This window comes from Pholcus phalangioides, unplaced genomic scaffold, assembly GCF_987345545.1.
Source record: "Pholcus phalangioides strain wild (caught in Gottingen) unplaced genomic scaffold, Ppha-v1.0 ptg000017l_1, whole genome shotgun sequence".
Classification (NCBI taxonomy): Eukaryota; Metazoa; Arthropoda; class Arachnida; order Araneae; family Pholcidae; genus Pholcus; species Pholcus phalangioides.
In genome coordinates, this window is record NW_028301610.1 from 63,358,741 (window position 1) to 63,379,512 (window position 20,772).

Here is a 20,772-nt window from a genome sequence, read left to right on the forward strand (position 1 = left end):
TAATGTTATATTGGGGAATGATCACAAAGTAATTTTCAGATTAACAAATTCATGCAAGTGAAGTCGTGGGTAACAGCTAGTTTCTCGTATCACAATGTCAAATCTTGTATGAAGTGGTATTGAAGTCAAAAACACATTAAGTCCACACAAAATCGACTAATAAATTTCAATTTTATTAAGAAATATAAGTTTCAACATATATATATATAACACATACAACATTATATATCAATCTCAAAAAAAAAAAAATTGCTTAACATGAGTATATATATAAGTAGCGCATGATAATATTGTAAAATATAGAAAAATATTGCAATATAAACTATTTTGTCGATTTTTTATATAAATTTCAGCTACATTAATGGCTCATAATTAGAGAGCACAATTTATTTCCCACAAAAATATAATTCAGGAAATAAAACAATGCTTGCTGTTTCATGTAATGAGGAATTTTCCAGTTGATATATTATGCTGCAGGGACTTTAAAGACAAACTAGTTTTTAATTGATCTTAGTCACTGGCCTTAGCTGTGCCAAAAGCACTTTTAATAAAAATTGGACTTGGTCACGTTTCCACAGGCCATTCATTAAAAAAAAATCTTGATTTACAAAAAATACGAAAATTGTCACTTATTTCTGCCATCAATAAGTTTTCAATGATAGTTTAAAAAAATCTCATCAAATGGAAAATCATATATCTTCAAATACTTGATAAGTCCCATGCTAATGAGCACTTGTTTCATTCACAAAAAATTGGCACATTGTTTAAAATTACTAGGCTTAAAAATTTTTTTTTTAAAAAAAGGAAAAATAAGAAATGGAAAATTTTTTAAAACACGAGGAATGTTGAACAAATCTTGATATTTTCTGCTGCAGATCTTAAAACAGAATTTATATGCTACAATGAAGCTTGCCATTAATAAAAAATATTCTTTAAGAATTGTTATACAATATATGTCCAATATAGTCCATGTTTGAAGTCCAGTGCATTTGTGAAGTTTCCAGCAATCAGTCTGTCTTTTTACAAAGTGGCTAGTAACTGGCCACTTTGCAAAGGCATTAGATATTATTTGGGTTATTTGAATTAGACTAACATATATACCCTCACGTTTTTGTTATGATAATTTTCAAACTTGTGTTTTCAAACTTGGATAGCGAAATCCAATCTTGAGAAAAGCTCAAAAGACATAAATCTATAGTGTCAAAATACTCACTTCTGAAAAAAAAAATATTTCTTCAGGCGTGTATAAACAAAAAACTAAAAAAAATATTTGAAAATAGAATGCAACAGAATCACACATCAAATAAAAACAATGAATTTGTGTTATAAGCAGTATTTTGTTGTATACAAAAAAGGGAGTATAAAGCACCATATATTTCTACAAATACATATAAAAAACAATTGTAAATATTTCAATTGAAAAAATTTCAAACAACAATCTAACATCAAGGTTAGCTTACAAAGGTACTTTCCCATAATATTCCAAAGATAATTTTTTTGCTTCTTCAGGTGTATATAAAGGTTTGTAATCGAGCCTCAATGTAGCCTTGGCTCGATTAAAGAAGAATGTAGAGCACAAGTAATTCAATACAGATACTGGTGGAATGTCAATATCGATTTTGACAAAGATATTTATAACATTTAAAAACAACACGAACAAAGATAACAGTAACCAGGCCAGCCAATAAGGGAAAACATATTTGCTCAAAGTAAAACCACGAGCTTCCAAGTAAGGTCTCAATTGTTCATGAATATCAATAACAGGTGTATCATCAGTCACAAAGAAAGATTCGCCTGATATGCTTTCATCAATGGCTAGTTTGTTTTTAGCATTAACAAAAGCCCAAGCCGAATTTCCTACGTAAGAAATTTGTAAACGTTCATCCAGCGAACGGATCCTCAAATAATATCTACCATATTTGTTTGTAAGTTTCATTGATGTATAAAAAAAATGCTTATCACCTTCACCAAAAAATGGTGTCAACCTCAATGCAATGGTTCTAAGTTTAGATTTACCTGAAAACAAGCAGAAAAAAGTGTCAACATACACAACAAAAGTAATTAGTAACAAGTTAAGATTTATAAACTCATTAAATTATTTTAACTTGAACTGAACTAAAAAACAAACTTGTGATCAGTCAACATATTGAGTGGTCTAGAAGTTATGGGTACACCTTTCTTGTGATTGAAATAGTCAAACCCAGATAACAAGAATTTTTGACATTCCTGTAAGGATGTAAATGGGATAATCACAAGTGTCCTCCATTCAACTCTTCTAGCAGGGATGCTACGCGGGAGGACACGAATCGTTTTATAACCACACACATTCATGTAGTTTTCATTTTATATATATTCATTTTTTTAATAAATATTACTAGCCAGAGCAAGTCAACCACTACAGCAAGACTGAAGCTAATCCTTAGCTAAAGCTCTCTCCAGACAATCTCCCATTTAAACTAATCTCACACTGCTCACCAAAATAAATTTAGCACGAGACGACTCAGCCTGGCAATTATATATATATATGTATATGAATGCAGAGATGCCGCTGTACTCTAATTTACCACCCGGGTTATTAAAAAAATCTGGGTCCTTTTTGAGTAAAAAAGTGGGTCTCTCAAAAATAATAATTTATTATCTCTATTAATTTTCTTCCAGCATGCCCCAGGTCTTTGATCACCTGCTTATGTCTTCATTGAGACATAGCGGTGGGCCATGTTCTGTGTAGGAGGTATCTTTGTGAATCAAATAACTCATTTATAAAAACATGTTCTATCTAAAAAAAAAGTTCATTACTTTCATTGTCTACTAGTAGGAAAAGCTTGCAAAGAAGCTCATTAGCACTGAGAATTTAACGTATAGAATTCCACACATGTAATAAATCTAAAACAAATGTACAGTTGATCCTGCTTATATAACGTTCCTCCCATTTAGAACGGTAACCTTAGATTTTTCCACTTAGTACGACTTATTTTTGTGGTCCTAACAATAAGTAATTCTCGTAAAGATTTCCCGTTTAAAGTGTTTTCCTGTTTACAACACTTTTTATGATGGTTCTTTGAAAAACATAAGCAGGATCCCCTTTAACAGTTGGATGCACACATTTATATATTTACTATAAATTCTAAAAAAGGACGCGTGAACAAAATTTTTATGCATCCTTTTCTAAAATTCTGGGTATTTGACGCGTTATAGCACATCAATGGCATCTCTGTGAATGTATGTGTACAGTAGAGCCTCAATTATCCGCACACACTGGGACTGAAGGTGGTTCGGAAAATCAATTTCGATACTAATTCTCTCTAAATAATTTAAAGGAAAAAAATTTTAATTCGGCAACAAATGGTACTCCACCTCCGGCGAAACAGTGATAAGAACTGTTCTGTTAAGAAGATGTACTCCTCCGTCTCATTAAGGCACACCCATAGAATTAAGATGAATTCGTTAGACGGAAAGAAGAGAGCAGCTAAATCTGCTCCTATTCACACATTTGTTTGTTTGTAAATCGTTTATAACTATGTAAACTCTACCCAGATCCACCCCTACTTACATCTATAGCTCACAGGTACAGTATTCACAATTGTTTGGAAGTGAATTATTGTGCAATAAAAGGAAGCTATCGAGTTGGGAGGTAAGAGGATTCAATCCAAGGATGATGTCGCTCTCCACTATCCACACAAAGGTTTTTTTACCAACTGGCTGATGCAAAGATATATTTTTGAAAGTGAAAATTCAACTGCCCCTGCGGGGATTCAAACCCATGTCCTTTCAATTTCCGAGTGAACGCCCTAGAACATTAGACTACAGAGGCAACAAATATCTCAATCTTTTCCTTGGAGCTCATGTGCACTGAACGAGACCATACATGGATGGTCGGACCTAACTCAGGCCGAAGCTCACAATTGCTGACAATGCCACCAGATGGCAAGTTATCCTAGGATGATCTCACTCTCCGCTATTCATACAAAGGTTTTTTAACAACTGGCTGATGCGAAGATATATTTTGGAAAGAGACACAGCAATTCCCTGGACAGATCTTCAGCTTTGGCCTGAGTTAGGTCCGACCATCCCTGTATGGTCCCGTTCAGTGCACATGAGCTCCAAGGAAAGATCGAGATATTCGTTGCCTCTGTAGTCTAGTGATCTAGGGCGTTCACCCGGAAAGTAAAAGGACATGGGTTTGATTCCCCACAAGGGCTGTTGAATTTTCTCTTTAAAAAATATATCTTCGCATCAGCCAGTTGTTAAAAACCTTTGTAAGAGGATTCAAGTTCCAAGAAAATACCAACTGCTGAGCATCATTGACTATAGAAAACTGAAAATGAGTTGGGTTGATAAGGTGTTTGGTTGATCAAGTTCGGATAAACAAGGTTCTACTGTATATGTGTGTGTTACTCTTTTTCTTCCCCCATTTAAGTTCTTCATGCATTTCATGTTCGCAACACACGTGCGTACTTATATTGTCGCAGTCACACATGTTGCTCATCAAATAAGGTGCTAAGCGAGATGGCACGGGTGTCCCTGATTATATATATTCTCCACACAATATTTCTATTTTGTATATTTTTATCAACTCCCCCAGAGCGAGTAAACTCAACCCAATAAAACTGATGCTGGCTTCTAGTCCACAAGTTATCAAACCCATTTTCTCACCAACAAGGTGATAAGCAAGATGACTAGTTCTAATGGATATTTCATATTATACAATAAGATTCTTGTTTTGTTTGTATGTTGTATCTTATGTATATAATATGACAACTGTAAGATAACAGATTAGATGGCATGGGCCCCCTCCAATTGCTTCTAAAATATACTTTCATTCTAATATATATACATTCATCCTTAATGGAAACCCCGGAACTTTTCTCCAACTCCCAACCCCATCTCGTCTGTATACACCACAAAATTAGTTAATCGCGGCAGTACCACATTGTCCGGGGAAAATATGTTGTAAAAATGTTATATGTTTGTTTTTTTCTTTTTTGACTCAAAAGTGTTCCAGACTCTGCCACGAAGCTGGGCTGGAAGATATCTCCGCAACAGGCCAAGTCCAGTTGCAAAGTTCTGGCGTTCATTCATTCAGTCAAATCCAGATTTAATGCCACCATTTATTTTGCAGAATTTTGGCATTATAAAAAGTTTTGTTATATTGAATCACAGATTAGCATGTGTAAAGCCTAGAAATGGAAGATTTGTTCACTGAAAATTTCTAGCACTAAGCAGGTTTGGCATGACATCAATGGGGTTCGACTGTAGTGGGGTAGCCAATAAAAAAAATAGAATAGGTTTCCCACACCTTGGATTAGGTTCTTGGTGTTGCTCTTAGTCAGGTGTTTCACTACTGACCAGTCTGACCCTACCAGTTTTTAGAATATTATGTTAATGGACAAACATTTGATTTATTTATTTCTGTTTTTGGTATCTGGCAACACATTATTAGTCGAGTATTTAGTTTCAGAGTTTTGGCAACAGTATAAAGAACATGGGTGCTCAAGTCTGAACAGACAACAGATGTTGCCTCTCACTTTAAGTGTATAAATCTCTATTAAATATGTCTTTGTTCAATTGAATGTTCTGGTTATAATTACTTACTCTCACACATCATTAGTAAGAAGGATGTATCAACAGATTCAAAATAATAAGAGGTTATGGGTCTCTTCATGCTGACTCTGCTGTGTGTCTGAGTAAACAATAAGTTCTTAAGCCTCTCCAGTCAAGAAGCCTACAAGTTCCTAAGGATGAAAGCTGGCAAGATTCAAGCCATTGAGTGGCAAAGGAGACTGGACAATATGGAAATATAGGATAAAATTTGCATTAAGTTTCTATGGTGAGGGTTTAGATGTAGTGAATGGGAAAATGCAACTGCCAGAGAAGTCATTGGATGGATCATCAGAAACTATTGTAAGTCAATACAAGAATGACTTGGAGTATAATAAAGCAAATAACTGTGCTATGGTGGTTCTGAAAAATTGAATGACAGAGGACACATTACAGAAAGTAATGACATTTGACTGTGCTAGGGATTTATGGCTAGAGCTACACGAGCTATTTGAAGCCACATCTGAAAATCAACTGTACAACATTTGTTTAGAGTTCTTCCAGTTTAAATACAAATACAACGCCACAACAGGCAAAATGCCCAACGAGGTGGCTGAGAAAAAGATGCCCACATAAAAATATGGATGTCATATATTTCCAAAAAAAATATAGCAACCCAATTAAAAATACAATTAACAAAAACTGCAAACAATATATACACATAATAAAATATTATACAATGCCCATAAAAAATACTTATGGTTGTTGTCTTATTCTAAGTATGCATAGCTTCTTGATTTACCCCAACATGTTTATCGTATTTATTTTTAAAGTGTCAATTGTGTTACAATTTACTACCTCCGGGGATAAGCTGTTCCATTTATTAACAACCCTATTAGAGAAAAATTCCCTGCGACACCTTAACTTTGCATTGTCCCTCACCAATCGATACTGGTGTTCCCGTGTAAAAGCAGTCGATTGGCGGTGTACTAAAAGTTCATGGTCCATCCCATTGAAAATTTCGAACACTTCGATCATATCTCCTCATCACCTTGTTCATCCAATGTAAACATATTCAAAAAATGAAGTCTCTCTTCATAACTCAAGCCCTGTGTGCCAATAAGGACACGCGTAGCTCTTCTCTGCACCCCTTCAACCAATTCTATGTCCCTCTGTAGGTATGGTCTCCAAAACCTTACAGCATACTCCAGTCCGGGACGAACTAAGCCTCGAAAAAGCGGAAGAATGACATTAGGAAAACGGGAAGAAACCTTTTTGAAAATGAGACCAAGCATTCTATTTGATTTTTTGACCACAGCTGAACAACGTTCAGAAAACCTAAATCGCTCGTCAATGAGAATTCCCAAATCGGTGACCCTAGTTGCATCCGGGATAATGACACCATTCAACTCGTAAGAGAACTGTGGGTTGTTCAAACCAAAATGAGCGACCATGCACTTATTAACACTAAATGTCATGCTCCATTCATTTGCCCATGCTGCAATCCTGTTTAAGTTGGTCTGGAGCAACTCCCTATCGTTTTGATTACCGATTATCCCCATTAGCTTCACATCATCTGCAAATTTTGCTAGTAATCCCATCGATACCCTGATCGAGTTTATCGATAAAAAGTGAAAAAAGTATGGGCCAAGGACACTTCCTTGAGGAACTTCACTTGTGACGTCTGTCTAACCAGAGAATTTCCCGTTCGACATAACTTGTTGCGACCTATCTCTTAACCACAATTCTATCCAATTCAGCAAGTTGCCCCCAATGCCGATCTCGTGTAAACGCTTCAAGAGTTTACCATGTTGGACCCGATCGAATGCCTTCTGGAAATCAAGGTAAACAACATCTACATTTTTGCTCTTACCCAAAGCCTTAGTCACGTGATCATAGAAGCAAAGGAGGTCAGTTACACATGGCTTCCCCTTCCTGAACCCATGCTAATTATCCGAAAATACTTTATTCTCGTCTATCCACTTCACAAAACTGCCTTTTGATGATGATTTCCAAAATTTTCGAGAGGGAGTTCTTCAAACTCACTGGACGATAATTGGACACAGCTTCTCTGTTACCCTTCTTAAATATCGGAACAACATTAACAAGTTTCCAATCCCTTGGGATGATACCCTCAGCAACACTACTCCTGTATATCTGTGCGACTGGACCCAACAATTCATTAGCACATTCCATGAGGACCCTGGGATAGATATCATCTGGTCCTGGTGCTTTGCTTGCACATACATTTCTTAGAAGATTTAGGACCTCCACGTCTTCTACTTGAATATCGTTGAGGGTGTTATTACCCCATGCAACACCCATATATCGAATATCATTATCTCCATTAAAAACCGACACGAAAAAGTCGTTGAAAGCACTACACATGCCTACATTGCTCTCTACCCTAGAGTCTCCTATCGAGAGGGGGCCAACTGTCCCCTTACATCCATTATTGACTTATCGAAAAAATGATTTTGGGTCAGAGCCAATGTTATCTACCAACCTAGATTCAGCTTCCTTTTTACTATCCCTTATCACTTTCTTCAACACTCTTCTTTTATCAGTAAACAATGATAGGTCACCTCGCTCACTTTTACACTCTCTGAATGCTCTTTTCTTTTCAAGATAAAGGTTATGCCCGCTATCTGTGAACCATAGAGGGCGCGATGTACAAACACGCTTTTTTCGAACAAAGGGTATGACGTCGTGCAAAACAGAGAACAGCTTCGTACTAAATTCTTCCCATTGACTTACCACCCCTACTGATTCCAACTGGTCTTTGAAAACCTCCGCTAACCTTCTTCTCAAAACATCAAAGTTAGTTCTCCGAAAACAAGGAACCAGTCTTTTACTATCAACCTTACCCGAGGAAAAGATACAGTGAAATCTGACAATACGATGATCACTGGAAGAAAACTCTTCCCCCACCGAAACATGTTCAACGAGATCCTCAGAACTAGTAAGAACTAAATCCAAAATAGCAGTACCCCTAGTGGCTTCTGATACATGCTGATACAAAAAATTTTCGAGCACCAACTTAAGAAAGTCTCTTTCATACTGATTTCTAGATGAAAGGTTCTCCCAATCAATACCTGAGTAATTGAAATCCCCTAGTATGAGAACCCTCTTTCGCTTACACATGTAGGAAATTTCATCATGCAATTTGGCGATGTAGTTTTGATCCCTATTCGGTGGATTGTAACAAACCCCAACAGTAAGTTTATGACGTCTTTTGTTCTCAAGTTCAACCCATATGGTTTCAATATCACTTCTCTGCACGTTACACTCTCTAGCCTTCAAACAGGATTTCACGTATATCAACACTCCACCCTCCCTTTCCTATCAGATCTACTTCTCCAAAAAAGTATCGTATCCTGAGATGTGTAAAAAAGATTCATCCCCATCGTTTGCCCAAGATTCTGTAATGGCTATAAGATCCAGGCCCTCCACAACTATCATAGTTTCTGAAAAATCTTTCTTATTACCCAATCTCCTGGCATTTATTAGCACACATTTTAATTTGCCCGGTGATTTAGTGTCAATAGAGAAGCCATCCAACTCAGAGGTGAGTAATTAAGTGGTCATCAACTGAGGGTATGGCAGCAAACTCATCCAAATTGAAGAATCTGTGGAATGAGCTTAAAGGTTTTGAAAGTAAACAAGAAACCAAGCTTCCACATATGCTGCTGATATGCAAGATAATCTATTCTCTTCCTCAAAGTTATCGGGCCTTCAAATCAAGTTAGTTGCTCCTGAGTGCAGAAAAAAGAACTGTTGATGATTTAACAACACAAAAAGCTATGTTCTCATGAGTGGGAATTAAGGACAGACGTCAATGAAAGTGAATCAGGTCATGAAGCACTAGTTGCAAGTTACCCCAATACACCCAGAATCATCAGAAAAGAGAAGTAAGAAAGAAATATAGTACGTGTAATTACTGTCATCTGAAAGGACATTAGGTCAAGAATTGCTGTAAATAGATTGTTGATGTTAAATCACCAAAACCCAGTTTAAGTCGTTCCACAAGATATCAGAGTAAAGGTGGGGTACTGTTGCTGCTAGTACAACTCTTGGCTATAGATGATGTTTTTGCTGCAGAAGTGAATTGTGATGATTGGCATATTGATAATGGTGCATCTAACCATGTTACCAAGAGTAGTTCTTTCTTCGTAGACTTTGAAAAATTTGAATATCTGTACGGTATAACTGCGGCAAATCAAAAAGTACTACCAGCCATAGGGAAAGGTACAATAAAAATAATGGCCATGGTAAATGGTAGAAAACAATTAAAAAATTTACAAGATGTCTGGTATGTTCTTGACATTAGCAAGAATCTGTTTTCAGTATTAGTAATGCAAAACAAAAACCAGAACAGTGTATTTGAATCAACATCTAGAAAATGTTATCTGAAAATTAATGGCAAAGCAGTCCTTAGTGAATCACGAGATATCAGTGGTGGTCTTTTCAGAAATGAAATTAAAGTGCTGAAACCAGAAACCTCAGTCGAAGTAAATATGGCGAGCAAGTATGATTCTCTTCAGCTTCACCATGAAAGATGGGGACATCAATATAAACCATGTGCAAAGTCATTAAAGGGAAAAATAACTTGATATCAAGGTCAACATTGATAAACAGTTATGTGAAGCCTGCATCTATGGCAAGGCTCATCATTTGAAGTTTCGCACTAGAGAGAAAGCCACAAAACCAGGAGAACCTATCTCTACAGCTATACGTGTACCATTTGATATATCGTGTAGAAAGTATCCATACTTTGTTGTTTTCAAAGACCAGTATACAAAGTTCCGCTATGTTTTCTCCCTAAAGCAGAAATCAGATGCTGCGAGTGTACTAGAAGATTTTTTAGCTCATGCAAAAAACTTGGGGCATAAAGTTGAACAAATATTGGGTGACAATGGTGGAGAGTTTGACAACCAAGCTGTCCAAAGAATTCTCAAGAATGGAATTATTCACAGATTGACTGCACTGTATATTCCTGAACAAAATGGAAGTAGCAAATGAGAGAACAGAACTCTTGTTGAGATGGCAAGAACTCTCAAGTACTCCAACAAAGAAATGAGCTTCCCAGCTTTCCTATGGGCTGAGTTTATAAATACTTCAGCTTATATTCTGAACAGGACTGCAAAATCTTTGGTTCGTAATGTAAGTCGTTTGAGCTATGGATGAAAAAGAAGCCTCAAATAAGGCATATGAGTATCATTGGGTCAGTCTGTTATGCTCATATCCCAAATCAAAGAAGGAAGAAGATGGATAAGAAAGCAACAAAGGCTTATGTTATTGGATACAATATCGCATCTACATCAAAGAAAGGCAGACAGCAATTTGTTGTCATGATGTGGTATTTCAAGAGAAGCCCTTACAGATTGAAAATACAGTGACATTTCAAATTGAAATACAAATACAACGCCACAACAGGCAAAATGCCCAACGAGGTGGCTGAGAAACAATAATGATCAAAATGAAGAATTTTCAAATGAGGGTAAGTATACCCCATGATGAAGAATTAGAGAAAGACAGCTGTAGCTCAAAAGATGAAGATGCTGAAACAAACTTCAGACAGCTCAGGAACAGAAATGAGTTGAAAAAACCTGAAAGGTTTGAAGACTACATTATGTTGGTAGATGTCTTCATGGCTGATGCAAATGAGCCAGAAACTTATCAAGATGCAGTCAATTGTACAGACAGTACATTTTGGAAGAAAGCCATGGACGCTAAAATGAATTCGTTAAGAAAAAATCATACATGGATTGTACAGCCATTACTTAAAGGATCGAAAGATATATCTTGTAAGTGGGTGTATCGTATCAAGAAGAATCCAGATGGTAGTATTGACAAGTATAAAGTGAGACTTGTAATCAAAGGATTCAGTCAACATCATGGTATTTATTACAATTAAACCTTCAGTCTAATAACCAAGTTAGGAACAATACTCAGTATTGCAGCAAGTGAGAAATTACATTTGACTCAATGTTATGTCTTTACAGCATTTTTATATGGTGATCTAAAGAAACCATCTACATGCAACAACCTGAAGGTTATAATGATGGGACAAACAATGTGTGTAGACTCAAGCGCAGTCTTTATGGACTTAAGCAAGCTCCTTGCTGTTGGAACAAGTGTTTTGGAGATTTTTTGTTGAAACTGGGATTCAAAGCAAGTGAAGCTGACCCTTGTTTGTACATCAGAGGTAACAGAAAATTACTTGTAGCGTTGTATGTTGATGATGGTCTAGTCGCAGCAACTGATCAGCAAGAAGCTGAAGATTTCATTAAACAGTTGAAAATGAAATTTAAAGTTGCCAGTAAACCAGCAACATACTCATTAGGATTGGAAATTGAAAAGTTTTCCAATGGAAACATAAAAATTAGACAACAAGCATATGCAAAGAAAGTGCTGAAGAAATTTGGTGGGGAAAATTGTAGACCAGTTCATACACCTATTTTGAAAGTGCTGTCAGAGGAAAATGGTCTTGAATCACAAGCAGATGAATCATTTCCTTATAGAAAAGTAGTCTGAGCTATCATGTGTATCTTACGGTAGGCACCAGACTCGACCTAGCATACAGTGTAGGAGTTTTATCACACAAGCTAGAGAATCCTTCAAAAGAAGATTGGGTGAAAGCCAAACGTATTCTCAGATACATTGCAAGTTCCACAAGTAAAGGTATTATCTACAGATATAACTGCAATCCCAAAGTGTAATGTTAGTGGTGCTGATTTTGGAGGATGTGAAAAGACGTCCCTCAACTACAGGAGTGGTGATCTTGTATGCTGGTGGAGCTATCTCATGGCTCAGTTAACGAGAACCTATGGTAGCAACATCGACCACTGAAGCAGAAATTGTTGCAGCAAATGAATGCTGTAAAGAAGAAATTTGGTTGCAAAGGATGTACAAAGCAGTTGTATAACTTAAAGAATTTCCAGTGATCCAAACTGATAATGACGCAGCTATAAGACTCGCACAAAATCTAGAATTTCATCGCCGCACAAAGCACATTAGCAAAAAGATCTCTAAAGAGTATCAGTTGGCTGATATGATGACAAAGCGATTGCACAAGCCAAGATTAGTGACACTGTCTGCTAAAATAGGACTTGTATTGTAACAGAATTGTTTGTTTTATTAACAAAGGAAAGTGTGTTAGAATATTATGTTAATGGACAAACAATTGATTTATTTATTTGTTTTTGGTATCTGGCAAACACATTATTAGTCAAGTATTTAGTTTCAGAGTTTCTGGCAACGGTACAAAAAACATGGCTGCTCAAGTCTGAACAGCAACAGATGTCTCTCACTTTAAGTGTTTAAATCTCTATTAAATAAGAGTCTTTGTTCAATTGAATATTCTAGTTATAATTACTCACACACATCATCAGTAAGAAGATTATCATCAACAGATCCAAAATAATAAGACTGGTAACAAATACTACCACCAGCTAGCTCAGTAAATCGTTAAAACCTCCTTGAATTACTTGGATTTACGATCTGTATAAAAATTACGGACAAACCATAGCAGTTGGCAACACTGAATGCATCAAGAAAAATTTTGTTAGGCACAATTGAAGATGAAACATACCATCACCAAGAAGTTTACCGCTGGAACATAGAATCATTTTTTCTGCTTCACATTTGGTGAATCCGTATGGACCAATCATGAATGTGTTTGGAACGGGTGTAGTACTTTCAGTCCCATAGAAAATATGCTCTGTACCTGCAACAACATCCGTAGAACTAGCAAACACCAGTCGAGAAACGTTCTTCTTTATACATGCTTGAATGACATTCTCTGTTCCTAGAAACCAGAAAATGAAATATATATGCAGTGGAACTTTGGTTAATGAGCTTAATTTGTTCCGCCAATGTGCTTGTTATCTGAATTTTTCCTATTTTTATCAAATCAAACTTTCCCAGAGGAAATAACGGAAACTCTGATAATTTGTTACACAATTATTCACCAACATAAAAAATTTGTGGATTAGATTTATTGTGGGATTAGATTCACATGGAGGCATGGGGGACTTGTGACCCCCCCCCCCGGCGGAATTTTTTTAATTTGGAAGTTTATATGCCCTTAAATGAACCTTTCATAACACATAAATTCTAACTAATTCGACCAGTCTATTGGCAAGTTTTTTTGCTGCAGTTCTTCTGCTTCGGAAGAAACTGTCTAACTCTGATGAGGTGCACGTGTAGTTTAGTAGCAGTAAAACCTTATTATAACAAACTTCAAGGGAATAATAATTTTATTCACTATATCCAAACTAATAAGAGAATGGAATGGGATTAGAACTTCTGTTCTTTTCATCTCAAAGTTCGTTGCAAGTCACATTCATCATATCTGAGGTTCAATTCCAGTTCATGAATAAGATAACTGTAATTTTTAATAAATAACTTATTACTTATATTGGTATATGAATTTCATGTCACATTTTGCTAGAAAAATTTGATATTCCAATGATGAGGATGCATTTTTACACAACATAAATATAAACTATACCTTTGACATTCACAGACTGCATTTTATGTACATCAGGATTCCTGCTGAAGTCTATAACAGCAGCTGTATGAATAACAACATCGGCTCCATCAAAAGCTTCTAGCAACGAATCCATATCTCTGACATCACCAACATATGACTTCATGGGCTTTTTGTTTTCATGTTCTGCAAAAAAGATATTTAAGTGAACAAAGGATTCATTTTTCCAATGAAAATAAGTGTCATCATACTGTGCAAAATATCTTTTTCTAAAAAGTTTAAACTTTACAGTACAGGTAATTCTGTTAAAATAAAAAATTCTCTTTAATTTGACAAATGAAATTCTTTTCAATTTTAAAATTCTGAATACGTATCTTTGGTCAATACAGTAAAACCCCTCTTAATGGTCACCTCTCATCTAACGCCAAATATAATTTCCCTTGTATCATACAGGAATTCCTTTCAAACCTGATTAGCACACTATCACCCCCTCTTTTTTAAGGAAAATTATTTCTTTGTCACCGGTAAAGTGGGGTTTGACCATAATTAAACTATCAATGTGTTCAACAAAATAACACTGAAAAAATATGCTTCTGGCAGATTGTAGTAATCCCTTGGGCAACTGTGGTTGAATATAGTGTATTTGTATTTTGTGTGTGTTTGTAGGTATTGTATTATATACAGACCTTGGTATGATGTCACCCCTGGGAAGTGAATAAAAATGACTTCATAAGTGGGGTGACTTAATGAATAAACTTAATTTACTAATTATGCTAGCAGGGGTAAAAAAACTGACATTATAGGATGACATTACAAGTGAGCAATGTCATGCTGAGGGCTAACTATACATGAGATTTCACTGTTTTCATTGAATAAAGGTATGACGAGTAAAATATTTGCATTAAAAATATTCCCTCCCCCATTAGACATCATGCTATAAAAATCGATCATATATACATTAGATCAGTCGACTCTACCTTTGACACTTTCCCCCCCCCCCGTATCTCTGCCCATGGGGTCTACATGTTTTCATTCAACTCATGCAATAGATGCAAACAAATTTAGCATCTATCATTTTTATTAAATCATGATTTGTGGTAGCAAAAGCAAACATGAAGCTAGAACTGAGTATAATAAAAACAGAAAGGATCCTAAAATGCACAGAACAGACAAAATTTCAATCAGCCAGTTGAATCAATGATTCTATAGTCCAGATATTCAAGAATTATTTGGAATTAGTGTAAATGTACTCTTTACTTTTTAGTGTAAAAATACTCAAATTTTTTGGCACACTGGTCTCTCTTGCTGTTTTCCGGCTAATGTGAGTAATACGGTAAAAAAGAATTAAATTTTCAGTTAATGCCCTGAAAACATTATTGAAAAATTGTGCTTATATTAGTAAAGTTTTACCCATAAATGGTGTATACTCTTTCACATCAAACAAACGAATTTCTGTGACTTTGTCATCTTTTTCTTGCAGTAGTTTGATGATATGTTGACCAAGGCAGCCACTAGATCCTGTGACAACAACAACTTCTTTTTCCATTGTTGTAATTTTTGTCTAGATGCCACTTAAAAAACAAAAAAAAAAAAAAAACAATGCAAACCTGGCCTAAATATGACAACCAAAATTCAGGAGTAATTTGGAAAAATTAACTAACATGACTAAAGGTAGGCCCGTTATTGGGGGGGGGGGGGGGGAGAAGATCCTCAGGATTTAAAAAATACAATAGAAATGGACACAAGGTAAAATATATATGCATATATTAAGTATATGCTCTTTGCCCCCCACCCCCGGAAAAAGTTGAAATGGTATAACAATACTGTCCAGAAAAATATGGCTATCATTCAGTTCTGTATACAGTGAAACTTTGGTTAATGAGCGATTTTGATACATTTTAAATTGAAGAAAATAGAACTTTCTCAAGGTTCTATACCGTAAGATACTGTAAGTTACTGTAACACAACTACTTTGCACTGTTTTTGAGAGTTTATCAGTTTATTACTCATGGTAAGCATAGCAAATATGTAAAATGATTTTAGAAAATGATATTGATTAGACAATGTAGGAACAGTATACTGCCATAAAAAGTCAATTTTTTAAAAATAATTTCATGATTTTTTTTAGTATTTTTTACTTTGCAATACTTTATATAGGCCCAATGATTATTTCTAAGCAAGACAATATTGTGGAGCACACTCGACCTACAAGTACTATGCATACTTGAGACGCATAGTACTTTTGTAAACTGACAGGAAATGGGTGTTTTTGGGGAATTAATAGTTCATTCATTTTAAGTAAATATGAATACAGGGCACACCCTGGATCCACCTTAGGAGGCACACAGGATGTGGATTGGAGGGGGACAAAAGAGAAATCTTTTCAGAGAAATTTTTAGTCACTTAACCTACAAAAAGTATACAAATACAACGCCACAACAGGCAAAATGCCCTACGAGGTGGCTGAGAAAAGATGCGCATAAAAATATGGATGTCATATTTCAAAAATACAGCAACCCAATTAAAAATGGGGATAAGCTGTTCCATTTATTAACAACCCTATTAGAGAAAAATTCCCCGTGACACGATAACCTTGCATTGTCCCCCACCAATCGATACTGGTGTCCCCTTGTAAAAGCATGATTGGCGGCCTTACAGCATACTCCAGTCCAGGACGAACTAAGCCTCGAAAAGGCTGAAGAATGACTTTAGGAGAATGTGAAGAGACCTTTTTGAAAATGAAACAGAGCATTCTATTCGCTTTTTTGACCACCGCTTAACAATGTTCAGAAAACTTAAGCCGTTTGTCAATGAGAATTCCCAAATCTGTGACCCTAGTTGCATCCGGGATAGTGACACCATTCAACTCGTAAGAAAACCGTGGGTTGTTCGAACCAAAATGTGCGACCATGCACTTATCAACACCAAACGTCATGCTCCATTCATTTGCACTGTTATGTTGGTCTGCAGCAACTCCCTATAGCATTGATGGCCGATTACCTCCATTAGCTTCACATCATCTGCGAATTTTCTAGTAATCTTATCGATACCCTGATCGAGTTTATCGATAAAAAGTATGGGGCCAAGGACACTTCCTTGAAAAACTTCACTTGTGTCGCCTGTCCAACCAGAGAATTTCCCGTTCACCATAACTTGCTGCGACCTATATCTTAACCACAATTCTATCCAATTCAGCAAGTTGCCCCCAATGCCGATCTCGTGTAAACGCTTTAAGAGTTTACCATGTTGGACACGATCGAATGCCTTCTGGAAATCAAGGTAAACAACGTCTACATTTTTGCTCTTACCCAAAGCCTTAGTCACGTGATCATAGAAGCAAAGGAGGTCAGTTACACATGGCTTCCCCTTCCTGAACCCATGCTAATTATCCGACAATACTTTATTCTCGTCTATCCACTTCACAAAACTGCCTTTTGATGATAATTTCCAAAATTTTCGAGAGGGAGCTTGTCAAACTCACTGGACGATAATTGGACACAGCTTCTCTATTACCCTTATAAATATCGGAACAACATTAACAAGTTTCCAATCCCTTGGGATGATACCCTCAGCAACACTACTCCTGTATATCTGTGCGACTGGACCCAACAATTCATTAGCACATTCCATGAGGATCCTGGGATAGATATCATCTTGTCCTGGTGCTTTGCTTGCACATACATTTCTTAGAAGATTTAGGACCTCCACGTCTTCTACTTGAATATCGTTGAGGGTTTTATTACCCCATGCAACACCCGTAGTGTGATTAAATTTCTATACATATAACCATTTGTATGAAGGCATTTCCTTTTGATATTTAAACTTTTTTAAAAACACATTAATCATTTTTTTAAATTTTTGATCATCTTGGGGGGGGGGGGGGGACACAAACCCCTATGCCCTTCCTTGTGCACGCCTCTGTTCATCCTTAATGAATGTATGTGGCTGAAAGGATCCAGTTTTCTAAACATCAACAAGCATAAATTGTTACTAATCTATTTGGAAATTTACGTGGAATATTTCTCTTATTGACCTTGACCTTTTTCATTTTGTTACAAAACATGTAGTTGAAATATTTTTGACGAAGTTTGCAATTTGAAGACAAGGAAGGATTGAACATAATGATGGAAGATGATATAAAACAAAACCAGGAAAGAAAATTAACAATAGAAAAGAAGGCTCATGACAAGGAAAAATTGGTTGGAAAATGATTTTTAAAGCAAACTCTTTGTTACTTTGAAAATGAAATTATTTTCAACTTTTCTTGGATTTTATTTTTTCATTTCAACTTTATGTTTTCAACAAAATTTTACGTTTATGATGTTCCTTCACAATAAAATATGACTGATTATTTTCAATTGCAAGTTACCTATGAAATTAATTTAAAATGACACAAGTAGTTTAATTTACCTACATTTTGAATGAAAAATAAAAAGTAAAAATTTAATGAGAATTAAATAGCAAATTTAAAATTGCAAGAACTATTTAAAGTACAATAAAAAAAAAATTCAGATAAAGCTTTGAAAAAAGACATTTTTGTCTCACCAGATTTAAATAAAATAATGTTTGACTACAAAAGAGTACGTCACAATGCCCTCCGGACAATAAGCTGATATCGCGTAAGAGAGTCTGGTCGTGCTCCCTGCATTCTGTTCTGTATAATCATATAAACCAATGTAGTTTCAGGCTGGATGTTATTCTCTGAATATATTTAGTATTCTCCTCCATTAACTATTCATAAATTTTGTATTCAAAAAAGTTATGAAACTAAAAATATTACTTGATATAAAATGCAGGGGCGTAGCCAGAAATTTCGTTTGGGGGGGGGGCACTTTCATTTTGGGGGCACCAAAGTGATAGAACAATAGATTTGGTCATCTTTTTCTTCAGTCCTTTTCTCACATTTCAGGAGAGACCAGACCCCCAAGTCCCTCCCCACGCTACGCCTTTGATAAAATGATATCTATTTACATAAATTTTCAACAGTTAAAATGACTTTTTTCAATCAATTTTACATTAAATCTTTACTTTTTTTTTGTCTTAGGTTTGTTAAAAATAATTTTCAAGCTGTCCCACACTTCCTTATAATACTGAAAAAAATTATATTTAGTCATCATTTAAGTTGTTTTTCTAATATAATTTGCTTTAAAAATATTAACCTATTTTTGACTGATGTGTTGCATTCAGTCATGCTTGTCATTTGTAATGCTTTGTTAAAAAATGTTTTCAAATAATTTCAGTGATTTTAGAGTTATTTTGGGGCACTGATTCCGAATCTGGCATTGGTTTTGTCAGATTGGCTCTAATTTTTGAGAAAAAGAGAAAATTAAATTTTATTAATAATACATAAAAGCATGTAAATCACATTGGCGAGAGTATGCATTATCTTAAAAACTAGAGCCAATTCGGCAAAACCAATGCTAGATTCAAAATTAGAGCCCTAATATCATTGAAATACCTTTGGCAATGATTTATTATTTTTGTTTATAATGCAGTTTCAATGTAATGTGTGTATGCTACTTATGCTATTACCATTGAAATTTAATTTTCACTTTATTTCAAAAACTAGAGCCAATCTGACAAAACCAATGCCGGATTCAAAATCAGTAGCCCCAATATACCCTAAAATCACTGAAATGTCTTTGATAGCAAAATCAGTGTTGTGCTGCGTAAGTGCCACAGTATTTTTAAAATTTTGTAAGGAAATTTATTTGACAAATAAATTTTTAGAAATTTTATCTTGATTTTCGATCTGGAATTTTTTTTTCCATGACCATGAACAGAATTTAAAAAGAAAATAGAAAAAGTATCCAATTTTTTTTTATACACATGGTACATGAAGTTTCCTGTAACCATTTCTGCTATAATGATTTAATGTTGAATTAACTTACCATGTTTTCTTTTGAATTAAATAAATTAAAACAGTAAACATGCTAAATTAATGTCTTAATTTTTTTTAAACTCAAATAAAATATTCAAGTAACCAGTGAAAGAAAAAGTAGAAGCCAATTATAGACTATCTAAAATAAGAAAATCATACACAAATAAAAACCAAACGAAAAAAACAATCACTAACCTTTTCTTTTTTTGAAAATTCAAAATAATTTTTTTAAATAAATAAAATAAATTGAAGCACAATCTGTCTCTCAAATAAAAAAAAATCAATGAAATTATTCTTGACGTTGACTTCCAGAAACTCTCAACGAATAACTCGGTTTATTGTTATCAATGATGTATGGTTCTAGATCGAAACGCCTCTACTTGTCAAGGGCATGCTTGTTATAACAAATCCTTATTTACATTGAAAGGTCTCGCGACCTTGAATGTCAATTTCACCACCGACTGCAGCAGCAGCAATGGAGCCTCCTTTGACTAAACCTCTTTCATTATATCGGTATCTTTTAAGGCAATGTCGAAAGCTGCCCAACAACGCTAGAAACCATTATAAACATCATGTGAGACAAGTAAGTGTTGTAGAAAACTATAAAAACACTTATGCTGATAAAACTTAAGGCTAATAATTACGCTTTAATTCTTCTATTTAAGCCTAAATATTCTATTAATAAAAACTAAACGAAAAATAATCAATACTTACCTCTTATATCTCTATCTTTTGTATTTTAGAATAGCTGTAAATATTCAAAATTTCTCAAATATTCGGAGCATATCTTCAAGCGTCGTTACCTTGTGATTTAGTTCGTAAAAGTTTGGATTCGGATTGACACACGCTCACGTGTTAT

The 20,772-nt window shown here is 35.2% G+C and overlaps 2 protein-coding genes across 2 annotated transcripts in view; one reads left to right on the top strand and one right to left on the bottom strand.

Moving 5' to 3' along the window:
* Nucleotides 1-152: 152 nt before the first annotated feature.
* Nucleotides 153-20,765, bottom strand: LOC149074623 (3 beta-hydroxysteroid dehydrogenase/Delta 5-->4-isomerase type 3-like). Its single transcript, XM_089246996.1, has 5 exons — nt 20,628-20,765; nt 15,443-15,603; nt 14,054-14,218; nt 13,133-13,348; nt 153-2,016 (listed from the first exon to the last, which is right to left on the bottom strand). The coding sequence occupies exons 2-5, from the start codon at nt 15,576-15,578 to the stop codon at nt 1,457-1,459; spliced, it is 1,077 nt and encodes a 358-aa protein (XP_089103122.1). The 5' UTR covers nt 15,579-15,603; nt 20,628-20,765; the 3' UTR covers nt 153-1,456.
* Nucleotides 20,255-20,772, top strand: part of LOC149074624 (LYR motif-containing protein 9-like) — a 39,834-nt gene continuing 39,316 nt past the window's right edge. The window contains exon 1 of the mRNA XM_089246998.1: nt 20,255-20,496. Coding sequence (XP_089103124.1) covers nt 20,356-20,496 — 141 coding nt within the window. The 5' untranslated portion in view covers nt 20,255-20,355. The remainder of the gene's footprint in view (nt 20,497-20,772) is intronic.

Excerpts from the sequence above, each read along its gene's own strand:
- LOC149074623 (XM_089246996.1), bottom strand. The coding sequence starts at position 15,578 with ATGGAAAAAGAAGTTGTTGTTGTCACAGGATCTAGTGGCTGCCTTGGT. Across the intron at positions 14,219-15,442 it reads AGAGTATACACCATTTATGG|AACATGAAAACAAAAAGCCC; the intron begins GTAAAACTTTAC and ends TCTTTTTTGCAG. Across the intron at positions 2,017-13,132 it reads CGGTAAACTTCTTGGTGATG|GTAAATCTAAACTTAGAACC; the intron begins GTATGTTTCATC and ends GCTTGTTTTCAG.